The sequence below is a fragment of the Amblyomma americanum genome, chromosome 2 (assembly GCF_052857255.1).
Source record: "Amblyomma americanum isolate KBUSLIRL-KWMA chromosome 2, ASM5285725v1, whole genome shotgun sequence".
Taxonomy (NCBI): Eukaryota; Metazoa; Arthropoda; class Arachnida; order Ixodida; family Ixodidae; genus Amblyomma; species Amblyomma americanum.
In genome coordinates, this window is record NC_135498.1 from 17,502,528 (window position 1) to 17,528,293 (window position 25,766).

General features: G+C 43.9%; 1 protein-coding gene across 1 annotated transcript; it reads right to left on the reverse strand.

Moving 5' to 3' along the window:
• Positions 1-702: 702 nt before the first annotated feature.
• LOC144120700 (neprilysin-1-like) lies at positions 703-24,560 on the reverse strand. The gene is made up of 21 exons (XM_077653348.1): positions 24,413-24,560; positions 22,478-22,589; positions 21,572-21,670; positions 19,957-20,118; positions 18,017-18,103; positions 17,119-17,333; positions 15,563-15,766; positions 14,028-14,114; positions 12,939-13,072; positions 11,776-12,001; positions 10,917-11,015; positions 10,719-10,796; positions 10,440-10,552; positions 8,017-8,075; positions 6,985-7,036; positions 6,787-6,854; positions 5,271-5,401; positions 3,955-4,020; positions 2,830-2,931; positions 1,866-1,942; positions 703-951 (listed from the first exon to the last, which is right to left on the reverse strand). Exons 2-21 carry the CDS (start codon positions 22,566-22,568, stop codon positions 852-854), a joined length of 2,250 nt encoding a protein of 749 aa, XP_077509474.1. The 5' UTR covers positions 22,569-22,589; positions 24,413-24,560; the 3' UTR covers positions 703-851.
• Between the last annotated feature and the right edge of the window lie 1,206 nt (positions 24,561-25,766).

The window sequence follows — 25,766 nt, forward strand, 5'->3', positions numbered from 1 at the left end:
GTAGGAGAGGGTGATAGGAGAAGAAGGAAGTTCAGAGGGCGACTGGGCTCTCAAAGAGACTGTGCTCTAGATGAGACATAGGAGAAACGACAACGCTGACTAGAGGCAACTGTTGCTGGTTACAATGCTGCCGGTAATTCTTTCATACCCGAGCCCATCGTTTTTTACGTTGTTTCGCCTTTTGCTCAAGACCATGATGATCCTACCCGCCGAAAGAACGCGAATTTTATAGGGGCATTCACGTGACGTCACAGGCGCCACTCTGGCGTAGATTCAGGGCGCAGCTTCGATGTTGTTGGCCGTAGCAGGTGCAGATTAAAACCCCCTCCATACCACCAACAACAATAGAGGGGCTTTAGTGGAGATAAGCCGATTCGCTACGCGCGACTGCCTTTCGCCGTGCTCCATGGGCAACAAAATGGCGTCCACAGTGGCTTGAGTGCACACCTCCGTTACATCGCTTGCAACTGCGCATTGTAGCGATAGCTCCGTTGTGTTTGGAAGAACTTCTTATTGGGTCAGTTGGTGCATGGTTGTTCTTAAGACGAGTTGCGCACACAAAAAGACAAACACGCTCTTTCCATCTTCCTGTGTTCTTCCTGTGTTTGTATTTTTGTGTGCGCAAGCCGTCTTAAGAACATCCGGTGTATTATTACGAGTGTTTATGTGAATAGCGAATATTGATAATCGGAACGAAAAATGAACATTCTCTAGAAATGCTTTATCTGTGCAACAATGGCGTGGTGTTCCTGAGTGACGACTAGGACGGTTGATGGTGCGTGGCGCCGCAGGGCGACGTGGCTTTGGGATTAGGCTTCCCGTGCTCGTTACTTTGATCCGTGCTTTTGGGCTCACCATAGAACGCACTTTTTCTTGCTGTACATGGGAGAATCTTTGGGGCAGTTGAATGCCTTCGAGAACTCGGGCATGTTACTCAAGGGCACGTTCACTCTGGAAGAGAAGATACAGAATATAGGAAGAGAAGTACTCTCCTAATTACTTGCTGCAATTTACATTAACACATTTAACACGTGTTTCGTCTCAGAAGTGCAGGAGTCACTTGTGCTATAATTAGTGAAGTGTAAAAATGAAAAAAAAGCTAGAAACTCATGTTTACATAGGAGTCTTTTTTCTTTCTTTTTTACTTGGTTCTCACTTGTGACATTAAAATCATCATATTGGCTGACTTCCTGTTCCTCGTTTCTTAATTCAGGATGATGTGGAGTAAAGGAAGTGGAACGGGCGAAGAGATACGTGCGCACCAATGGATAATTTCTTTTAAAACTACAGCTAGTACGCAGCTAGAAAGAACGTATTCCACTTATACGAATCTAATGCATTATGCCATTGCCCTCGATGATGATTCTATGTCCTAATGATCATATGCACTAGCTGAAAAACGTTGCACACCATATTTTCATAAGTCAAAGTGTGTGCGGCCTCTTTTTGTGTCCGCTCGGTGAACACCATAGGCTCACACGGCGGTGAAAACACTTCCTCAACAGGATTGACCTTCACCAATGCAAATGGTCGCGTACTTTAGCACATTTCGGGCATCTTGAATTCCGCTATCATGAAATACAATTTCATGCATTTGTCTATGATAAAAGACCTGATTGCTCTTTGCATAACCGCGTGTGAAAATATGAGCACAATCAAGCCATCGATTAACTTAAAAGTTCTTTTTCCTTTAGCGCAGGCTTTAAAAAACCGTTCAAAAAATGATTCTTATGAGGGCTCAGTACATTAAGCCTCGGTAATTGATCTTGCTTCCAATAATTCTGAGTGGTTATTTCCCCAGCCTTTTTACACGCTATTCTTGAAAAAGAAAAAAATGTAATTTTTCTTCCATGATTTTGTCGTACCTGTATCTTGACGGTGCGTGAACGTCCGAGTCCATCTGTGCCTTCAGGCGCTTTGGGCGGGGGTTGGTGCACCATGTCTGTTCAATATGAGAGAAAAAAACACAGAACGCCAGAAACATGGCTGACCGAGTATTTTCATACAGCTGTTAAGGTGTACATAACAGATGCCGCTCTTTTCTCCTCGCTGATGTGGAGAGGACAAAGATTTAAATTCCTGGTTCTCCGTTCGGTGCAAAAGAAAGAAGAAGGAATGCGACGGTGTCATGGTTGTTAACGCTACATGCTACGATTTGTTCACAAAATACTGCGATGCCATCTGTTGTCGCAATTGCTCGACGAGTGTTCTGATCGTATTGCGTGTCTAGAACGGAGTTTTTTTTTTTTCAGCCAGGTTTAGCTTGTTAGACGTTTTGAGACAGAGCAGTCCACTGTTCTCTATGCATTATGCTGCATGCTACTGGGCCTCGTTCATCTTTTTTAGCTGGGCGTGTCCAAAATATCTATCTACCTCACTGCGCAGCAATTAATTTAGACATGCAACAATTAGGAAGGAGTATGGATCCTCTGGAAACACCGAATTGCCACGTTTATTTTTCCCACATTATATTTTCCAATTTCTGCCAAAGTGAAACCAAAAAAAAAAACAGTGAAAAATGACAAGGATGCACGGTTGGCGGCATAACGTGGAAACCTGATGTAAGTTTTTATGTTTTGTTTTTACCGGCGTTATGTGCTGAGGAGCATTTTTTTTTCTGCAGTAATTTATCTGTAACGCTGAACATTATTTTCCAAGCTGATAGACATTACTTTCCGCGCAGGACCACGTCAAGCGCTTCCGAGGACCACCGGTCCCAGAAGTCGTCGCTGAGCGGGTCGCGCCACCTTCATGACTCGTAGTTGGAAGCACGGCTATAGGTGTATTTAGTTGCACCATGGGTAAAAACCAAAAGAGAAAAAGATTCACCAGTGCCACCGAGATGAAGAACAGCTGGTCGGCAGTGTAGTTCTGGAGACCCGGTAAGGACTGCAGCTTGTTCTTGTGCTTCTTCGCCCAGAAGCGGTAGGCCTGCACGGACATCAACACGCACTGTTTTACGCTGAACGTCAATGTCTGAGGGCTTGCGTCGTCTGTACACCGAAGTCTCCAAAGGAACTGGTCGCGCACTGTCGCTGCTATTGAGGTCCAGACTTTTCCAAAAACAAAGGCCACCAAGTCTGCGTCCGGATGGTGCCATGTGGCGCCCTCTCTCCCATTTTCCCGAGAGTAAGTGGAAGTGTCGGCTCAACCCCTCACGAGTTGAGAAGTGCCTGGGATGCCTAAGTAGCCCCGTTTGGTGACCTGATAAACCCAACACGGTGGCCTGTAAGTTTTTTGTCATATGGTGCGAACATAAACACTCCTCATCGTACAACAACCTACGAATGCGTGAAAATGATCACTTTTACGATTTCACCTCTCTGTTCACTGAGTTACACAATCACGCTGCAAGTTGAGATATGTTTCGTAAAACTAGATATATGTAATAATAGAAATCAAGGAAACTTCAATGGCTAGCTTCCAAGGTTGCTTGGTAAGGGTCGTTTTGAAAGTATTCCTGATATATAGGTGAGGTTTTAGTGTTCACGGCACAGTATTATCCCCTGATTAACGCCTACATTGTCGGACCCTCTGTAGTTCGCCGATAGAAGAGATGAGGAAACAGGATTCTACCCCCAAGACGTTCCTATTTCGTGAAGGTTTTCATCAGGGACGCCTACATAGGTAAGGCGCATGGGGGATTGCACCAACACAGCCCCAGGATAGGAAGCCTGAGCCCAACCACGCTCTACATAGGCAATGCGTGGTATACGCATGTATTCTATTCTCTGTTGTACTCTTATTTATTTCCCTTACGGCCTGTTCATCCATTACGATAAAGATACAGCGCCTTCACCTTCTTCATAAAGTTTTCCGCGTCGTTTTCGTCTTCTGTTCTTAGAGATAGAACCTAACATTTTCGTCGCACTTAACTGTCTGTAGTGCAGTGAAGTGCAGTGCAGTGAATGTAATGAGGTGTGGTTGTTTTTCATGAGCTCAAGGCCTACTTACTCTGTACGCCTGATGAATACCGCCATTGTCTGCTGTGTTTTCTCCTTGGGTTCGCTTGCCAGCAAGCTGAAAAAAAGGAAGGAAATGTGAAACTACCTGGATTTTCAACAGCCCACGGGGACTGCAAGTTATCCCGTGTAGTTTAAGAGTGAATAGCGTAGAAAAACATAGCATTGCATAGCATGCAAAGTGGGCAGACTGCAGTCTATTCTGAGCGTACATTAGATGGAATGGAAGGAAATTACTGTTGGCAGCAAGGCTTTAGGGTCAATTAGCACCTTGTTTAACAGTAGTAAATTAGAAGATCACACCCTGTTGACATAGGATATGAGCTATGCGTAGCAGGTAAGTACTCTCCGACTGCGCTAAATTTTTGGGGGAGATTTGAATGTAGTAATGAGCCGCCGGGGCTGCTGGCCCGAAAGACGCGGGTTCGATCCCGGCCGCGGCGGTCGAATTTGGATGGAGGCGAAATTCTAGAGGCCGTGTACTGTGCGATGTCAGTGCACGTTAAAGAACCACGGGTGGTGGAAATTCCCGGAGTCCTTCACTACGGTGTCTCTCATTGCCTGAGTCGCTTTGGGATGTTAAACCCCCATAAAGTAAACTGAATGTAGTAATGCGATTCAGCTTGCGCGAAACCAGTTATGAGCGTTAATTATAGCAACTGAATATTCGCTACCAAGACAGGAAAAAAAGATGGTGCAGACTGATATGGTCGCAGTAGGGTAGCAAAAAAAATATAAAAAAATCAGCCGATTTGTGTCGTTAGGATAAATGCGAATATGTGGACAGTCATATATTCCACCCGGTGGGCAGGTTGCCACCTGCTCACACCTGCCCACCGTGGCAGGTGGGTGAGCTGCTGCAGTTTACCGCCATGAAAACCGGTCGACGCCATTGGGAGGAGGACCTCCTCTGAATGGCATTTACCACTTAGTTCTTGAGCTGTACCCGACTGTACTGGTCTGCAATGACCTTTATGCTTAACGAAGTCTTTCCGATCCGTATTAGCTGACAGCTGAAAGTCTTTGGCTAGGGGCCGCCGCGGTGGCTGAGTGGTCATGGCGCTCGGCTACTGGCTCGAAAGACGCGGGTTTGATCCCAGCCACGGCGGTCGAATTTCGATGGAGGCAAAACTCTAGAGGCCCGTGTACTGTGCGATGTCAGTGCACGTTAAATAACCCCAGGTTGTCGAAATTCCCGGAGCCTTTCACTATGGCATCTCTCATAGCCTGAGTCGCTTTGGGACGTTAAACCCCCATAAGCCATAAGCCAAGTCTTTGGCTAGGGCACACAACGGGACAATATCTCACCTTCACTTTGAGTCTTTCATCCGTGATGTTGCCGTACTGCTCCTTGAAGCAGGTCATCTTCTTTACAAACTTCTCCTTGGTGCTGTTCGTCCACCAGTTCATCATGTTACCGATGCTATCAAACTGGCTTCCTGAAGTGGAACAAGGAAGGCACACGTGGAAGTCTCCTTCAGAGAGGAGCACCGTAGTTTCTTGAAAACTGAGTAACTTCATAAAACGATAAAATGCGCAGTTTTGGAGTTATGAAATTGCACAATAAATCGAAAGTGTTTGACCCAGAATTGCTGGCGCGTCCCGGTGGGACTTAAGTTGCATTCAATTAGATTTCTTACTCGAATTCCTCCGAATTTTCGGGACGCACGCGAGTCGCTTCGTGAATACGAGCCGTCGTCAGCCTCGCAATCTTCTCCGCGTCCGTCGCCCAAAATTTGTTATTCGCGTTGCATTTTTTTTTCGCCGTGCGTTCTGAACCTGGCAAGATGATAGCTTAACCCGGAAAGGCACAGTGCTATTATGTTTCTGAGTGATTCGACGAACGACGAGAAAGCGGTGCCACCGAAGGTTGTCAGGAATGCCTTTATTCCATCCCGGCAGCCGGTAATCTGTGCCGTGGCGCTTAAATAGCCCGCGCTATCAGCGCCGCGATATCAGCGTTTTTCATACAAGTCATGTTGAACAAGAAATCAGCAATATGTTCCGCGCGACAGTGGGCGTTATCACCAGAAGAACGTGATGGTGCTTTGCCACTCAAGTGTGGCCATCCAGAATACAAAAAAAGCTTGCAGTTATGCAGCAAGTCTTCCGTCGACTCGGTGCTGAATAAATGCGACTTCTTTTGTTGAAGGACGCGGTGATACAAAGAGAAGACGACCCCCTATGCATTATCTTCTAGATCGTTTACAGCTTACTTAAAGAGACTCCACTGAATTTTTGGTTTTACTAAAAATCGATTTTATGGCTCTTCCTCAGTGCGTTAATGCTTATCCGACAACAAAATTACCATTTATTTCCGAGAAAACTGGCTTTAAATATTTTCCTTCCACTCGAATAAAACTCGTGATGTCCACACAAAAAAGGACTTGGTGTTCGCCGTTTCGAAGTGAATGGCAGAATAGCCTTGTATCTGGGATCCGCTCACAAAAAACTGCTTCGATTCAGTACAGTTTATTTGCAAAAAAAGCCTGTGGTGGTGACACCTGCATTTAAATTTTGGCCTTTCTGGCGCACAAGAGCTCCAATTTCAGTGCCAGTACCGTATTTCTCATTAAAATGACGTATAATGCATCGATACTCGACAATCTCGACCCGTCCTTAGCGTTCATTTAATGTTCGCTAGGAGTATCTCAAGGATCCAATAATAGAAGACGCTTGTAGCTGTTGCTTTTCGGTGCGTCCGTACTCCCTCGGGAGACATGTACCTGTAATTACCGACCGCTGTACCAAAAGCAACAGCGAGGGGAAAACGAAGCCGGCGAGGCCAAAAAATAAAAAAAGAAATAAAATTCGATGAATTTACCAGTGTTGTCAAACGCGTGTGTGACCTCGTGCCCGATGACCGCTCCGATTGCGCCCATGTTCATGTACCTAACAAGAAAAAGGACAAAACAAAAAATACAACTGCGCTTGTCGTCCGGTTTGATGCATACCATGCGCAGCTGCAGTGCAAAAAAGCGCAGCTGCAGTGTAAAAGAAAACTGACAACTTTGAAACGTACATCGGCAAGCCGTACTCGAACACTGGAGGCTGCAGAATCCCGGCAGGAAAAGCTGAAACAGGCGTTCGGATAAATTTTTAAGCAATTTGCTACTAGCCTGTCAGGCAAAAAATTTTCTTATCGTTGACGAAAAGGTATGGACTGTATAACGCAGTGGTATACCTTTATATAGTCCATTTTACTTGGCGTTAAAAAAGAGTGTGGGGACGGAAAGGGGGGGGGGGTATAAACTCCTTTCTTCACTCTTTCCCCCTCCTACATTGCGTTCTATCTGGTTCACGTCGGACCATCTCCATTCCCTGGATCTTCTTCTGAGTCTGTCGCCAGTAAATAAAGTGAATTTCTTATTCTCAGCTCGCTGCACCAGAGGAAGAAACAGTTCGTTGTTCTTTCCTTTTTACTGCGACAGCTAATACGCTCATTTCTCCAAGTCGCGGCGTTGGCGTGTGGGAGCAAAAGAACGAGGCCTCCACTCTCCAGAAGCTCATCATCATCACTGCAGGGCGAAGGCCTCTCCCATGTCTCTCCAATTAACCCTGTCATTTGCCGGTCAGCTGCGCCCACCCTACGCCCGCAAACTTCTTAATCTCATCCGCCCACTAACTTTCTGCCGTCCCCTGCTACGCCTGCCTTCTCTTGGAATCCATTTCGTTACCCTTAAGGACCAGCGGCTATCTTGCCTTCGCATTATATGCCGTGCCTAAGTCATTTCGTCCTCTTGATTTCGACTAGGATGTAATTAGACCGCGTTTGTTCCCTCACCCACTCTGCCCCCGCTTCACTCTGCCCCCGCTTTGTGTCTCTTAACGTTACGCCTCCACCCACCATGAGCCCCTGCTGTCGCAACTGTCGCAGCTATCGCAGGTTAATCGCATTGGTTAGTATCTTCAATCAATTTTTTTTTATTCCAACGCTACATCCGAGGGACACATCTCTTCATCCGAGTGCCGAAGTGGAGAAATTATAAGCCTTACTTTATTTCCACCCGTGAGACATATCTTGCCCTCACAAAAATTGCAAAGGTGTACTTACTTATACCATTCGCCCGTGGATAATAGTATGCGTTCACAACAGCAGGGCCAGACGACCAACTAGTAAGAAAGAAATGGAAGTTTTACTCAACTACAGCTATTAAAACATTCGCACAATGGTCAGAAAATTAAAAGTCAACTCGTGAAATCAAGTAGTAGAGCCACGGCACCACGATGTTCTTTGTTCCTCTTACGTTTCTAGTCGATGCCACAGGTATATATTATGGGTACCCACGCAGTCTTATCAGCTTGCTAATAAAAGCTACGCTCGTGTATCATGCTTGTAGTCTCTCCTTTTCGTTGTGTGTGCGCGAACATTCAGAATGAGCGCAGTACCTGCAAGAGGCCCTTGCTACAGTTATTATTTTTTGAACTTGCTGAGGGCTTTATCTCTCGTTCTTTAATCGAGTTATTTTCTCTAACAAAAATACAGTTTAGTTCGTGTTAGCGGCATCCAAAGATGAAACCAATAATATATAGAATGCAGGTGGGCCGGCCTGAAAAGAGTGGCCTTCTCATACGCCGAGCGCGAACACGGACGCGGAAATATCGCGAATAAAAACGGAGTCATCACAGACAGGGGTCCCTGAAAGTGGTCGCCGCTTGAGATCTCAACCATGTGGCTACGCATTACGCCGATCATTGACCCTCAGCAGAGGGCGCTTCCCTCCTTGCCGCTTCAACAAACACCACGTCCCAAGCGTTTCCTGTTTTCTTTCTCGAGTCTGCAATGCCTGTCTGGGACACTGGGCGTGCCTTGTTGGTCGCTGCTTTGCATAACGCGCCAAGCAGAGCGGAAAAAAAAGAGCAAGAGAAATTGCCTGCCGAGGCCCTACCGAAGCGTAGATTATAAGGCATGTGTTGGGAGAGCTTGGGACAAAAATAATAATTAAAAACAACGAACTCGAAGTTTTCATTACGTGAAAAAGATGCGATGTGATGTGGTGACATCTGCGAGAATATATTAAACTTTCCATTCCTTTCATTTATCTGCCGAAATTCGGCTAGGCATTTGTCCTTTACTGATGCGCAAATACAGATGGCGGCCGAGTGTTCACTTGCTTCGCTGAATTCCTTCTGCATTCGATGCAGCCTTTGAGTGCTGCTTCCTTTGTTTGCAGCAATTCCTATTGAATTCGGCACTATACACACGAGCTCAGTGTCGCTGCATCGAACGATCCTTTCCGCCACGCCGATCCTTTTCGACGAAGTGAGCGGACGCCAGAAAGCGCATGCAGTACGAACGAACCATTCAACATGAAAGAAGGAACAGCTGTGCGCAGCTGCCGCGCGAACTGCAGGGCTTTCTTCATTGCTAACAAAGCAGAAAAACATGGCGCGGGAGCAGCTATGCGCACGTTGTGATGTTCTGGTTTTTATCTATTTACCGTCTCAAAGAAGAAATGACGTGACTTATCTTCATTTTTTCTCCGGCTTCTCAATTACGGTGTCAACTGCGGATAATCTGCAATACATCGGGTTATCCGCATTTCATCGCGTAGTTTGGAAGTTCTTCGTATCTCATTTTAAGAAGCTCCTACAAAGCTTCATCTTTTTCATTCAGAACGTTTATGGCATCAGTTTTCAATCACTAAACGCCTACTACTTCCAGCTAGCTTTTCACTATTGCTCCTATTTTATGAGGTTGCTGCTACAGAATTTGGCAGCAACGTTTATGAGGTTGCTGCTACAGAATTTGGCAGCAACGTCATAAAACAGCAATCGAATGAAGGCAGGTCGCCTAGCTTAATGATGCGTAGTATCGGCTATTTCGTAGTTGGGGCTGCGGTTGCAGCCTCGTGCATATATCATTTTAGATGTGCTGCTTTTTACGGATTCATATAGCTTGGTCGTCAGAGAGCTCTCTTGAACACGTTCTGATGAAGACACCGGCAATGGTTCTCAGAATGTGAAGTGAGAACGGCTGAAAGTTTGTCAATGCGTTTCTCTCGATGGATTAGCCCGTAACGTCGCGGGTGTAAAATACTGTTCAACTCTGAAGAAGTGTCGATATTTAGTCCCCTTTGAGCTCAACACACGGTATGGGTAGACTTCGTTAGTGCCAGAAAGACAACTTCCCAGAATCGCCTCTTCAACGTTCAATGACATAAAGTAGCTGAGTCAGTTGCCCTAGACATTGTGCAATTTTATCGAGGTCGCAACGAGTCTTTTAAGAGATCCATTTGACCCACGGGAAGGAGTACATAGGTCAGGCCGGGCGATGTGTTAATGACCCGGCGGGGAATCATTTGCGGGCGTTAAGGGGAGGAGGGACTAATTTAGCGGAACATTGTGCGGAAGGCAGAACGTGTTCAAATAAAGGCAGATGGGAGTGAGTGCTTGTCCTGCGTCTGCTTAGGCCTTTCGTGCGTTTATCATATTTTCCGCTGATATTTCTTCCAAAATTCAGGAAAAGAAACGTACTCATCCTTCCTGCTGTAAGGCTCGTGCAGTGCACGTAGGTTTATCCTGGACCACTGCCTCCGAAATGAGATATAATTGAGAATGAAAGGTTGGCCGGGTTCGGCGTCAATGACCTGAGAAAAAAAAAGTGGGTTTGAAATCATTCATGTCTTTGTCACACGTCGCAGGCACTAGCAAGGGCACACACATACAAATGCACGCATACACTCAAAGACACGTATAGAGATTACCGCAATACGTAGTGGACAAATCTTGATCTTTGAAGCCATATGTTCGTACCTCTTTGAACATGTCGTTCAGGTAAGTGTCGTTGAGGAGAGCGTCATCGTATCCGACATGCGTGACCATGTTGTCCAACTGAAACAGGGAGACGTGGGTGCTAAGCATGCGCTTCTGGAAATTAGTGTTCCGTGCTTGTTAACTCTCTTTAGAATTATAATTCTGGTACAAAGCATCGCAAAGCCACGAAATACTTGCTTTTTTAAGCGCATGTTTTTTCGTTGACTTGTCCATCCAGCGCGTTTGCTTGATGCTTTTCCCAAATGCTTCTTTCAGTTCCCTTACGAGCTGAAGAATCTGTTAGAAAAATCAGTTTTATGTATTTAGGATTAAATCTTATAGCACAGAAAACATCCTGATTCTTTTCTTTTTCGCATTTATAACTTTTAGAAAACCGAGATTTTCGAGCTCCATGACCACATACATACTGTAAGATTAGCTTGAATTAGGTAAGCTTAATGTTAGCTTAAGTTTCCTACTGCGGCTAGCTATAATGGTCCTGTACCAATGCCGTCAGCTACCTTATGTGGCGCATAAGCTGATTTCCTCGCGGGCTACTCTTAAGATGTGCAAGCGTACGTAATATGCCCTCCCCTCACATCGCCCTTACCCCCTCCTTGGCTTCTTGAAAGCCGCTCTCTGCAAAATAGCACTAGTAGAAGGAAGCATCTTTATTTAAGCAAGACTTCCGATCTCTCGCTGTCACATGTCTTAATCAATTCTCATGACTGGAGTGTCGTGAAAAGCTTAGGACGGGCCTGGTGACTGCAATAGCCCGTCAGTAAATCGCTATAAGAAATATGCATGCGCACAGTTCGGGACTTGAACAACACGGATGTGTGGTGCACTCAAGCGCATTGCAGCTTCGTCATCTTATGATCCGTTTATATGAACTAGGATGGTACGAAAAAAAAAAAGAGAGAAATAAACTTTTCACCAAGGCAACATGGCAATGCAACACAGTGTCTCATCAAAAACTGCGATCACTTTGCTGCTATGTCCCTCACACCTATCATAATTTCTTTCGGGAAGTTATGGTTCTCTCAGAAGCACTTACATCCTTCTTGGCCTCCTTGCCGAAGAAGCGCTCGATGTAAAGCCTTCCGGTTGGGTAGTCCATCACGTCGCTTATGTGGTACACACACCTCGTGGACAAGGGGATGTCCCGCTTGACGCCACGGGACGCTTGGCTGATCTTGAACGACAGCTCCCGCATGTTTGGCAGCGCTATGCTGCCGAAATTTCGGATGATACGCCAGACCATGTAGTTGTAGGACGAATGTCTGCAGTGCGAGGGGAGCGAATTTTACGTAAGCTGGAACAGCCTCGTTATTTTCCTGTTGCTGTTTTACAATCGTTGGTTGTTGGCAGTATATATTGCTCAGGAGTCCATGTGGAACGTTTCGTGCGAAAATATGATCATGTGATATTTCGTGTGGAAATATGATGCGTTCTTCAGTATAAAGACACCAAGAAGTAGTGAACTTTTACGCAGAAAGGAGAAAGATGGTGCGTGAAAGAACCCTCAGACTTTGCCTTCTCCTATGAGAAGCAGCTGAAGTTTTTCGCATTCACTTGGCTGCCAATCGGCATATTATCTAGGTATTTGTGATGACTTGATCACAACGTGCCACATTTGATTACGTGATTCAGTTGGAATTTGAAAGGGCGCTATCGTGATGTGTAAACATGGGCGGGTTTATGTATGTCTCTTGCAAGAGGCGGAAGGAAAGAGGGGGGCGTATTTGCGCAATGCATTTAGGCGTCTCTCGAAGCGCTGATTGATAAACTGAGGTTCCGCATAGAACTTCACTTTCTCCCCTTTTTTACTATAAATCCGCCACTGTGTTTAAAATACGCTGAAAATCTTGAGTTTCTTTTTCTCTTATTTCTTGAAGGTAGGCTCCTCAACATGCTTCCGTGTCTTATCGTACAAGGGATGGGACTTTAACATCATTTGGTTGCGAAAAAGAGCAGTGTTGCTATTCCGGAACTTAACTCTGGAACTTGAAATTGCAGCAACTCACGAAAAGCTGTGAAGAGGAAACAGTAGAGCAGTTTTTAGATGCTTAAGCAGCTAGTACATGTCCGTGTTTATTACTTTTTTCTCTCTTCTTTCTACCTTCGCTATTGATGAGTAGCGTGGGTTGCCATCCTGTGGGACTCAGTGCGTTCTAGCGTAATGAGGGTCGACACCTTTCTGAGAACGTTGCACCTCACCTGGAAGTGTTCCTCACGACGTAGTCGACCAGGGTCTTGAAATAATACAGCTCGCTCAGAACCACTGGCTCCTGCGGTGTCAGCGTTATGTTCACGCTGTCGAAGAGGCGCTGCAGCATCTGTAGCCAGTCTACCTGTGGTGAGAATTAAGAGCTATGGGTGACCACAATTTTGTGGTGGCGAAACAAATATTGAATTCTTATTGTACTGTTACCGATATCGGTGCCTCGATTTGAAGGAATTCAGATATTTGAGGTTGATAGTAAGGAGCAAGTGTCAGAAGACGGATGGAGTAAGGCACGAAATATGTTTCTACAGGCGCGAACATCCCTCTTCTTCTATCAATAATATCAATAATTCTATCAATAATTTTTTCCGCTCACAATTTTGACTAGGCGCTTCTGATGTATTTTGCGTCGTGACATTCTGTGCCGTTTTTTTCGTACTTTCATCAGGTTGCCATTATTCTGAGGGGCGAAGTATGCAAGTTAATTTTTTTTTTTCAGATTACGTGAAGATCATTCTACAAAACTGAAATGCGTGCTTGTTCACTTTTGTTCTCTTTCGCATGTTAAACACAAGACCATATGTATCAATTGATGTTAATTGGAAGAAAATGTTGTAGGACATGCCCACCTGTTTGGTCTCCTTGAGACCGCAGCATTTGTAAATAAAAATAAATAAAAATGTGTGCAACAAATTGCTGCCGTAAGCCTTAATTAACACTTGCTCAGAGTAGTTTACAACAAAGGCGCGAATTTGTCGTCTTAATTAGCAACAATGCTCCGGCCAGCCTGTTCCAAGAGCCGGAAGAAAACACATGAAGCAACAGTACCTATTATATTGTCGTTTCTTTTTATGTTTTGCATGATCTGCACTAAACTGTGAAGTTTTCAGCTGTTAAAATCAAAACCGAAACATGACAGAAGAAATTCAATTATAAAGTAATTACAGCGCATGCATGTTTACAAATGCTTATGTTTGCGAATGTGATGCACATTATTACAAATGAGGAACACGCAACTGTCTTCACTGTCTTCACTGTTTTCAACTCCGTTTCTTACCAACGTGTTCCTGTGGAGAACTTACGTGTTCGGAAACATTTCTGAGGTCTGCAATGGTCATTCTAAAGTAGTTGATATCGCTTCCAGATTTGTTCTCGGCATCCTCCAGTATCTGAAACGGGATACAAGGAAGTTTAGAAGGAAGATCTTTAGCACAAGGCCGAAGTTTACTCCTAAAAATGGGACCCATAGGAAGAGGAAAACGCGTTAGACGCGATATCTGGGCGTCGATCCCTCAGTTATTGACAACACACTTCGGAAGCATTTCTGTTCTTCCAGGAGGCATTGGGAAGCATCTGGGAATAACTGTGAAGTATTGTGCATCGGGTACAAGAGAATCACATGCCGTGATGCGATACCGGAGCTCGGGGCACATCACATGATCGTCCGCACCAGAGCGTGCGCTTACGCCAAAACACTAACATGTTGTGGCGCACGCTCACAAAGGATCACATGTCGTATCGGCGCGCAGAACACAACGCACACGTAGCCGCGGAGCCCTCTGTTTACTCCGCAGCACATTGCGCGAGAAGTTAGGCTGTTCTTTCTCTTCCTTATGAGACAGAAATATATTCCAGGTTCCAAATACAGAGCTGGTTGCCGTGAGATTATTAATGGTGGAAGCGAAAGCAAATCAAAAGCGGGGCGCCGCCTCGAATAAAAATACAGGACTCGTGCCTCATTCCTGCCAACGCGTTCGCTTGTTCACAGGTTGCCTTTGCTATACGCTATGATTCAGGCCTTTACATCAAATAGTCGTCGCTGATTTAAGTAAGGTAGCGTAAAGTAAGGAATTACTTCCTTGACAACGAGAAAACATAGACGCCACTTATGCCATTTCAGAGCAGCCTCTCAAGCAGTGCTGGCTGACCAAGGTTGCCTTGAGTGGCTCTCGTAATGCAGGAGTGTGCCACGAAATGTCACTCAAAATTGTAATAGGAAGACATCGAGACGACGTCTCGAATACTGCGCGCTCTTTGAATGCTGGAATATGGTGGAACTGGTAGATAGAATATGGCGAGGCTGCAGTATGTAAAAAAAATACAATAAAGAGCAAGATCATGCAGGCAATTTTGCTCTTCTGGCTTAATCCTACGTGAAGTTTAAAAACTCAGATGTTACATGCCCATGATGCGCACACAGTTGGCAATTAAGATGTAAAAAACGAAGCTTTACCTACCAAAATAATACCCTACGCGATGAGAACCTCTGCAGTTTCAGTCTCCGGATTAAGTTCCACTATCGAGGGTTGCTCAACATCGACCAAAGCTTCTGTACATAGAAATTTTTGCGTTTCGCCCACGTCGAAATGCGATCGCCGCGACCGGCGAATGAAAATTGAAAACACACAGTTGGAGAAGGATAATAAATCGGGCGAGGTGCCTCGAACAGTGTTTTGGACTTTGTACAGGGAGGCCTAATAGATATACTTTGTCTAAGCTAGACACGCCCCTATCAGGGTTCTCGCTATACCTCTAGGAGACACCTGTTTCACAGTAATTCGGAGTAATTCGTCTCAGTCTTAAAAGTGAAAGCGGCGGTAGTGCCGCGTGAGCTCACCTTCGTGACGTTGGCCTCAAACCAGAGAATGTCAAGGACGACTTCCTTCACTTTCTTGAAGGACAGCTTCGGATTAAAAGCCTTGATGCAGGAAGCCATGAATGTGAGGTAAGCCAGGTCTCTCGTGCTCACCCTCTGCTTTCGCTGTCTCGCGCTTCGTTTTCTGAACAGGTACAGTTCTGATTTTGCTGACGGCCGCTCTATCTGAAAGAAAAGCTCATTCGGTTTGCTTACACTTACTCCGCAGTTGACGCTTCCTTTCACAAACCCGAACAATGCACGGTGTTTTTTTTCTTCGTATGTAGTTATCCTGTTATCATAACTGTGCTTTTCTTTGGTCAAACTTTACCAAACGGTATTTTTAGGGCTAATGTAAGAGTTCGAGTATTCGGATAAGGGAATTGTCCTTGTGTTCCGAACGTGGTTGCTTTAGTGTAAACTTCCTTGCTGTAAGTTCAGAACGGATATGCCGTTTCTTCAGAAGTTCAGCGTTGAAATCGTTCGAGTAATGCGTTGATTCAGTATTATGATGATCATGAAACAGTTCGCGTGCATGCAAGGACGGGGACCTCTCCCAGCAGTCTCCAATTACGTACCTGGGCAAATCTATTCCTGCAAAGTTCCTGACCACATCTCACCAACGAACTTCTGCCGGCAATTATTCCGCCGGCTGGTATCCCCCTTTTTTCAAGATGCACCAAATGGACCAAGAGCAGGCTCTATTGCTTCCCATTATTTTCTACTCTTTTCTTAGAATGATTCAGAGCTCCCCTCTGGGTTCCGTTGTCCGGCCTAATAGATGACTATAATGGTAATATACATCGATCATATACTTTTTTATGGTATATCAGTAAGCTCCATAAGGTGGGGGTGCTAGACAGACTGTGTTGTGCGCGTTGTTATTCTCCTGCAAATTTTCCTCTGACGCCATTTCAATCTTTGACAAGACAAATGTGCTTCTGTGAAATGCTTACATGGCTCCTGATGTTTCCATAGAATCAAATTCTTTGTAGCAACATATATAAAGGTCATATCTAGAAAGTCATTATAGGGTGTGCATTTTTTAAAAGATGATTCATTATATAACTGTGATCCATTGTCGAGCCTTCCTTCTGGAGAACCAGTGTTTCGTTGTCAAATACGGGCCTAAACGTGTTCTGGGCAACTGCCAATAAGATAGTTATACTAATCTAATAAGCTAACTAATGTGTTTGCTGATTATTATAATTACTTAAAATAGCAGAAAGATAATTAGTTTATAACTGTCCAATTTCCTGGCGTCACTTTTCCCGTAACTTTACGTTTTACTAACATTCCTTGATACCTCAGGCGCACTTGCATTGTGCGTTTGTTACCTGTTACCACGTTATTAACCAAATGAACATAGCTAGCTCTTTATCCAACCCTAAAGTTTAATAGTATCGTCTTCTGCAAAGAGAGCGATACCCTCTGACACTGTTATGTACCCTATTGTGCTTTCACAACCAACGCAGCATTTTCAAGCATATTTTAATTTCTTGGTTACCGCTTGCGCTGTGTGCCCACTGATGACTTACACTGATAATTTTGTCTGAGACGTTCTTGGGGTCCTTGTCTACGCCTATGACGAGAAGCAAGTTGACTGCGAACTCGATGTGAATCCTGGTGTAAAGCTGGTCCCAGGTGGGCAGGACTTCTCGCGTCTTCGGCGGAGGCCAAACTGGCCAGTACTCGCCGCCGATGCGCTTGAGGACGTCGTAAAATGCGTAGAACTGTGTCTTCTCCGGAATCGCTGCAAAATCACGCAAGCAACTTTACAAATTGTCACGCTTAATGAGTGCACAGAAAGTCAAAACGTTCGCTTGCCTGTGACAAAAATTTCTTGCCTTACGCTTGGAAACTTATTTCAACAGAAAAAAAGGCAGACGCCGACCAAAGGTTTTTGTCAAAACAGACGTTTCGGCTTCCATACGGAAGCCTTGCTCACTTCTGTTCACGTCTATTTTGACAAAAACCTTTGGTCGGCGTCTGCCTTTTTTTCTGTTGAAATGAGTTACTTACTACCCGCCCAGACGAGATTTCGTCAGACGTTAGATTTCTTACGCTTTGAAAGTTTTACTACTCAGCGAAGTTTTAACTCCATGGGGACGATAAAGAGAGAAAAACTTTTGTAATAGCAGTTAAAAGGCATGATCGAGATCGAGATATGATCAAGAGGAACGCACAATATGCTGAAGACAATCTCAGACCAAAGCACCCGTGACCATGCACTGTTAAATCGTGACAGTACAGAGAAGCTGTGATCCCTGTCGTTCATTAGCTTCGCTGTTAAAGGTTAAATAGGGATTCGATCGCACCACAGCCACAGGCGCAGTGACGTGGGGAACTTTTGCAGAAAGGCGGTACATAAGCTCTACAAGTTATGCTGTGATTTTAATTTATGTACTGCTGTAATTATTCATCAAATGCACTTACATGTGTTTATGCAGTTCTTGTAGGAAGCGAGAACCTTGTCAGTTGCATTTTGGTTTTCAGTCTTGTACGTTCCATTCTCGAATATGACTGTTGTTGAATGAATGGGCGATGTTAGCAGAACATACACACTTGTCCGATTACTCTCGCAGCAAAATGAGCAACCTCGCTTAGAATGAAAAGCTTCACAGTATATCAGAAGGAATTTTTTAGTGTATTTTGTTAGGGTTTGATGAAACGTTAGCAGCTACACACGTTTCGTTGATGCTCTCATAACTGCTAATGACTCACAACCACACTTGTCTTCTTACTCTGGGCAAAGAATTCGAGAGAGGCAGTTTAGATTTCAAGGAGATATCACTGTGGCATAATTCAGCAGATTCAGCAAAACGGCAGCCGTCGTCATGCCCAGAGTGGTTCATATATTGTGTTAGTTAATTGCACGAAAAACAGCTTTTCTCTTCGTATTACATTCTTTATTAATCGACTTATGCACTGGAGCAGAAAATGTAACTTTAAATCAAGTGGAAAATGGTTAAATGCATGTCATTTAATTATTTTTTGCCACAAACTGTGCAGAGATATGAGGAGCAGGGCATTTTTTTTATCATGAGCCAAGTGTTCACAGTTATGGCCACACCAAAAAAAAAATAAATAAGCACAAGCAGTTGTACACATTTGCTTCTAGTCAATAAAGTATTCATTATAAACCAGCCAGAAGACGCGACACAAAGGAAGAAGCAAACAAAACGAGGCTGGTGTCCTTTGTATCGCGTCTTCTGGCTGGTTTATAATGAATACTTACCAACTCGCCCAGTCCTCAACCTTGTTCAATAAAGTAGTTAAAATGGCTAAGATGAGTTTCCTGTTTCCCGCCTAGAGAACTCTCTCTCGTATAGAAAAATCAAAAAAACGAGCAGGTCACGGATAAATCCTACCATTGCTCATAGTGCAGGTGTCCTACCCTATGGGACTTGTACCATGAGTTTTCATTTTCGGCTGCAATCTAGATATATGTTCAAATATACGCGAGCGAGCGTCAAGAGCAAGATGATTACATTTTCAGGGAAATTACCAGGGCGAAACTATTGCCCCATAGGCAAACTGTTGCCTATAGGGCGGTCATATTCGTCTGATATATAGCACAACCTTCCATTGTCCATAAGGTGAAACGGTTTATTATGTATACTTGTGTGCAAGTATCAGCCACTTTCTAACATTATGAAAAAAAAAACGCTGTTCTGTCTGTATAATTATCCCAAACTGAAAAACTACTGTAATTAAAGGGACACTGAGGAGAAAATGAAATTGGCCTGTACAGATTGATTACGGCATGCTAGTAACAAACGCGCTTCTTTCACTGAAAACTGATATTTCATGAGTTGTGAAAAGCCATAAAAATGACACTGGTGTCGCCATCCCCCGGACAATTTTTCAATTAAAGTTAGGTACGCCGAAACATTAACAACGGATCCCAAAGGCTAGGCTACATCGCCGTTCACTTCAAAATAGTGATCACGGAGTTCTTTTTAAGGTACAGACGTCATGAGTTGGAATCGATTTTGAAATGCAATTTTCTCAGCAATAAATACGTCTTTTGCTGCCGAGAAAATTAGCAGAAATAAGCAGAAAGAGCCATGGAATCGCTGGACTCAAACATTTTCATTTGTTTATTCTTGTCTTGAGTGTCCCATTAAATACGAGAGAATTCCTTGTAAAAACCTTACTGAACCCGAAAGGACTTTATATTTTTGAGTACTCTATTAAAGAGGTAAGTCAATGTTTTTGATCATTGAAAAGGCAACGAACTAATTGGTTCGAAGAGGCTTGTTATTATAAACTGATGTGCTTAGCTTTAGGTAGCACTTCTCGCAAACGACCGTGAGTTGAGAAGCCTAATTCATAAAGATCACAACATGCGTACGCAGCAAAGGGCGACCTACACTTGAGTTTTTCGGTGAGCTCGTCGTCTATTCCTCCCAGCACGCTGGTCGAGCTCTTGTCGTCCGGAATGGGGTTGAAGAAAATCCAGTTTTGACAGACGTGGTCGTAGAAGCTTTCGCACGGGTTATAGTTCTTGTTTAACGAAGCCGTAATGTATTTTGCTGCGTATGGTGCGTGTAAAGAGACGGACGTTGAATATTTACAGCGGAAGTGTAAGTTCTATTTTTCATTGAAAAAAAGCTTCAACACGGCGTCGCATATTTCTTAGGTTGGTGAACCTCAGGCATTCTCAGACTAGTGTGCCACTTTGGTTTCCAAAAACAATGCTACAGAGCTACTTGTTTCCATAAAATAATGTTTCAGACTCGTCAAGTGGCAACTGCTAGTGATGTTCCATGCCGAAATCGAAAACTTCCTCAATGAGACCCGAAATTTTTTTAATTTCAGCCCTTTTTCGTGGAACAGCTTGAAAACTTGATCAAACTGAAAAAAAAAATTGGCAGTGGCTTAGCTCAGCTATGCCAGGATATACGTATCCCGAAAGCTAAGGCATAGCTTGACTAGCCTTGGTTAATCTTGATTACAATTCCAGGTTAGTCTGGTTGTCTGGTCACGTGGTTCTTCACGCGATTGGTCCCGTGACAGTCACTTGGCTGGTCACGTGGTACGGTGCGACCACGGTGGGGCTGCGAGCACCGCGAAACTGCGAGTTAGTGTGCTGTGCGATGTCAGTGCACGTTAAAGATCCCCAGGTGGTCTAAATTATTCCGCAGCCCTCCACTACGGCACCCATTTCTTCCTTTCTTCTTTCACTCCCTCCCTTATCCCTTCCCATACGGCGCGGTTCACGTGTCCAACGATATATGAGACAGATACTGCGCCATTTCCTCCCCCCCCCAAAAAAAAAAAACCAATTATTATTATTATGGCCAATGCAGCTTTCGCCACAAAATATAGTTGCACAATTTCGGCTTTTAAGATTCTCTGAAACTTTAAAACAATTTCCTGTTCGCCCGAATTCGCCCCTCAAATTTCCTGAAGAGAAATTCCCCGAAAGGAACATCGATCAGTGCAGTTAGTGTGACGAGCAAGAAAAAGCACCAAAAGGGCCACGTATACTTTTTGAAACAATGACAGCTGGAGCTGGATGTGAAGCAACACTTTGGTTTGAACCAGTTAATACAGAGACATCGATAATGAAATACCTCGTGTCAAGATTGCTTCATCTAGTCTACTGCAGAATAAACTTCAATGTAAGTCAACCATAACGCACTTCATTTTAATCAACGTAAGCAGAATAACTACGACTCACATTAATTTTAATGAACGATTGCTCCTGCTTACCACTAGTGGGAACTTTAGACGCGAATAATTTGCGTTTTGTTGGTTAAAAAAATTGGGACCACATTGTGTGAAATTTATAATTATGTCCACTTGATGGTGCTCACTCATGACTGCTTTCTTCCGCCTGCAGTTAGGACATGTCAGGTCGAATGGCGTTTGGCTTGCAATGTCATGCACAATATCGAATGATGGTTCTCTACAACCTCGAATAACAAATAAGCAGAAATCGCATTTAGAAAAATATAAAAGCAAACATTTTGTGAAACTCACCTCTATCTTCACAAGCTTTCGTTTTGCAAACATTTGAGGTGTCGGAGGCAGCTGTCATTTTAGCCGTGTGGGTCCCCTTGCTATGTGTGATGTTAGCCACTGAAAACAAACGCAAGGTCAAGCACGGAAATATGCAGGTCTAATCAGTGGGATTTTAATTCGACGAAAGGTCGAATTCTAATCATATTTTCCTAATCTCATGATCAGTGCCACGCTTTCTTACCTGCAATAAAACAAACAAGGAATAGACGATAATCGGAAGCGGTATTGTGAAAGAAGAAACAATTTTTTTTATCGTAGTCAACTACCAGCATGTAATGATACTTTCCTAAACGATTCTTTCGTATTTTGGGTCTGTTCATAAAGCGCATTCCGAGTCGCACAGTTAAGAATACGGGTAAGTAAACATTTGATTAAATAAATAATTGCCAGAAAAATTACACTAAGAGAAATGGAAATTTGTAACTTCCGATATGGAGTCTCGCAAGAGACTGGTCTTTGAAGGGCCGCCTCGAATTCTCTGTGTTCGTGTTTTTTTTCTTTTTTTGCGGGGTGGGGAGGGGGGGGGGGGGGGGGCTTCATCCACTTGCGGGGAACCCGAAGCCGTTGAAAAGCGCCGCACGGACTAACCGGCATCACCAAATTACTATAGTTGAGGACAGCGACCTACGTAAGCGTTCAAGCTGGAATCAATCACAAACTTTTCAAAACGATAGCCTGTTTATACTGGAATATCAACTACGGACACGCACGATCAAAGCGTAGCTCAAATGCATGACAATGCAATGTCGGAGCAAGGTCTACCGTCTTCAGTGTAATGTTAGAATTGAGAATTTTGCGCACGTTAATTCCACGCTCTGAGCTAGAGTATACGAGGCATCTGCAAAAAAGTAACTCCAGCCATACCCTTGGACGTATGTCTTGCATCGGCAGGCGCTTGCGATGTTCCAACGGCGAAGATCCATAAAATAACAATGACTTTTAGTTCACTTCTCATTTTCCACTAATCATTCGTTTCCTACAGCAAGTGAAAAACAAAACTCGGTTCAGTACAGCGATCATCACTGTTGAGCGGTAGTGCTTCTCAACGTCATATGTTTCTAGCTCGCTTTTTTCCATCGCTCAAGTGTTCTCGTATGTCCCTCAAGCGGCGTTAAAATTGTTAATGTCACGGCGCAGCTGTCCACACCGGTCAGCCGCTCTCCACAGAAGGACACGTTATTCGACGTCTCGCCGCAGTTTTAAATGTTGAATTCAGGTCAAGAAATTTTATCACCATGTGGTCATTAAAATGCACATCCCGTTTTCAGCGTAATTTTCTTCCCGTAATGATCTTCAATATTTGCTTTTTCTTAGTACGCACGAATTGACTTTTGTGCTTGTCATCTCAAGAAATAAATTTACCCCTGTCTAAAAATGGTGATTGAGTATGCTTCGTGTGATGCAATTGTCAAGAGAGTTGACGGCTAAAATTACTTGTTTCGGAGGGCAATTACCAAAAAATTCAGAACATCGCCAAGCACCACCACCGTTTATTCTGCGTAGAACAAGTATAGCTTATGCCTATTGAGCAGAAACATTACCAACATCTCTATTCTTCACACAGTGCCCTCTGCTTCTGCAACCAGTTCTGTCCCTGAGCTTTCCCCAAATGCGTCTTGTCTTGTTCCTGTTGTGACATTACGCATTCATTATGTGCAGATATCATGCCGCCGTACATTCATTACGTTCCGTCTGACATCTGCCTTTTAAACAGTATAAAACGTGGCTTACAGACGAAATGATTTGCAGGAATATTTACTTTTGTTTTTCTGTGCATTAAGGTGAAGCGGGTGGGGAGGGAGTGAGACAAATTTTTGTCTATTTTTTTTTTGCTCATGAAAGTGGCAGCCCATGTAAACAGTTACATGTACTTTTTGCTGTACGTCAGGCGAAGTTTACATCATGTGGACAAGCTCAAATTTTCTCCCAGTCTGCATGCATCCTATTTGTTTGAGTTGTGCTATAAAATCATTTAATCTAAAGTTAGCACACTGACGTGGACGCGCCATACGTTTTCGCGAGTGTGGATTCCCTGCCCAGCTATTCTCCTTACGAAAATGACATACAGAGATATATGTCCAGGAAATGTTCCTGAAACTTCAGGAGACTTACTCAAGAGGTCACTCTCACCTCAGTTCACAGCGCCTTAGAGACAACGCCTCATTTATTTTTCCTCGCATATTCATGTACCTCATTACCAGCGAATAATTCACGTTCAGTGCTTAACTGCTCTCTTTGTAATTTTACAGCCCCGTGAATCGGTCTGCAGCATCATCTGGGATTTCATAAGCTGCGTTAGTTTAACAGCTATGGAAGGCTCCGCCTTGTTACGCGAGCTCATTTTTTCAAGCCTCATTTAATTTATCGTTAAAGAAAAAAAACTGAGAACACGACGCTGAACAGATGGCATGCCGATACTGCGGTTAAAAAAATCAACGCTGCAACGAAAGAAATTATAAGATCAAATAAAAGAGAGGTACCACGGAGTAGCTACGGCACACCGTTGGTCGGGACGAGTCAGTATATGTCTGCCTCGTAGCCGCTGCGGCTACACTGCTGAGTTGGCGGCCGAATGCTACATCATTTCTGTGCCTATATTTCGGCACACGTAACAATGCCCCGGTTGTCCACAATAAATAGGTCTTTGTGCGCATTCAGCGTGCCTAGTGCTGCATAAATTTCATCCTAAGATCCAAAAACGAGGCTAAACTGTGTGCTAAGCCTCGATTCGTTTTAAGTGGTTCGTCGCGAGGATTAAAAACCGGGAAAAAACTGCTCACGGCGTAAAAAGGCACTCACCTCCTGGTTTCCTTCTAGTGACTTATCGTGCTAGCAGACAGCGCGGCCATCTTTGCAAGTGATCTGACGTCGCCCTCGTCCGCAGACGACGTCGCAGAGATTGCCGTCAAAAAGCCGCGGCCTTTTCGACCGCAGCTGCCGGCCTTCTGGAGGCGATGAAGCACGCGGCGCGCAGATCCCCTTTGTGTTCCGCAGCCGGCAGGTCTTCCATCAAGAGGCGAGGAGGCTGCGTGTCTCTTCGTGCTGCGACACGTGTATTTCAAGTGGAGGGTGATAACACCTCATCCCCGTAATATTAGTCGTTTATTTAATCACTGCTTCCATCAACCCTTATAAAATGGTCTATAGGCAGTCTATAGATTTCTTATAGACTCTATTGCCTTCCTATAGATATTTCTTTTCGTCTATTGATAGCCTATAGACTGTATATTGACAAAGGTACACTAAAAGTGTATGACCATAAATCTATAGATTGTCTATAGACTGTCTATATGATATGTATTGCCTATAGGCTGTTCTTTAAAATTTGTCTATAGAGAGTCTTTAGACTTTATAGACAAAAGTGTATAGAAAGTCTATAGACTGTGTATAGAAATTTTTGCAAGGGAAATGACATCCTTACCTGAGCAGAGATCTGTGACCAGTTTTTTTTTTAATTTATTTGCCCCGAGCGGCGTTTCAAATGACCTGCAGGTAAGCTAACGTAGTGGGCCTCCTTACCCAAATTTTCTTTTTTTTTCAACTAAGCAAAGAACGGCAGACCGAAAAAACACCCTACCATATCCAGCATTCTTGCAGAAAATTTCTGAACATTTGAAAATTGTAAGATAATGAAAATGTTGAATGTATGGCGCATTCTTCCTATGCGTAGAAGAACCCTTCTTTTAAAGTTTTTCCCTCGCTCGCATCGAGCAGCGAAGACTAGCCATAGAAAACGACCCTTACAAAAATGGTCTATAGACAGTCTATAGACTTCTTGTAGACTCTATTGCCTTCCTAAACATATTTATTTTTGTCTATTTATAGTCTATAGACTGTCTGTAGACAAAAGTCTACTAAATGTGTATGGCCATAAATCTAAAGATCGTCTGTAGACTCTCTATAGGATTTGTATTGCCTATAGACTGTTCTGCAGGTATAGAGTCTATAGACTTTATAGACAGAAGTCTATGGTCAGTATATAGACTCAAAGAAATGTTTGTATGGGCAATGGGGAACATTTTTTTACGACAGCAAAAACGTTAGTGGCAAAAAAAAATGCAAGCCTGCTGACGGGGATCAGCGGATATATCGATTGTTATAGCGAAATCATACAATATATGTAAAAACTACGCTAATAAACCTTTTCCAGCTG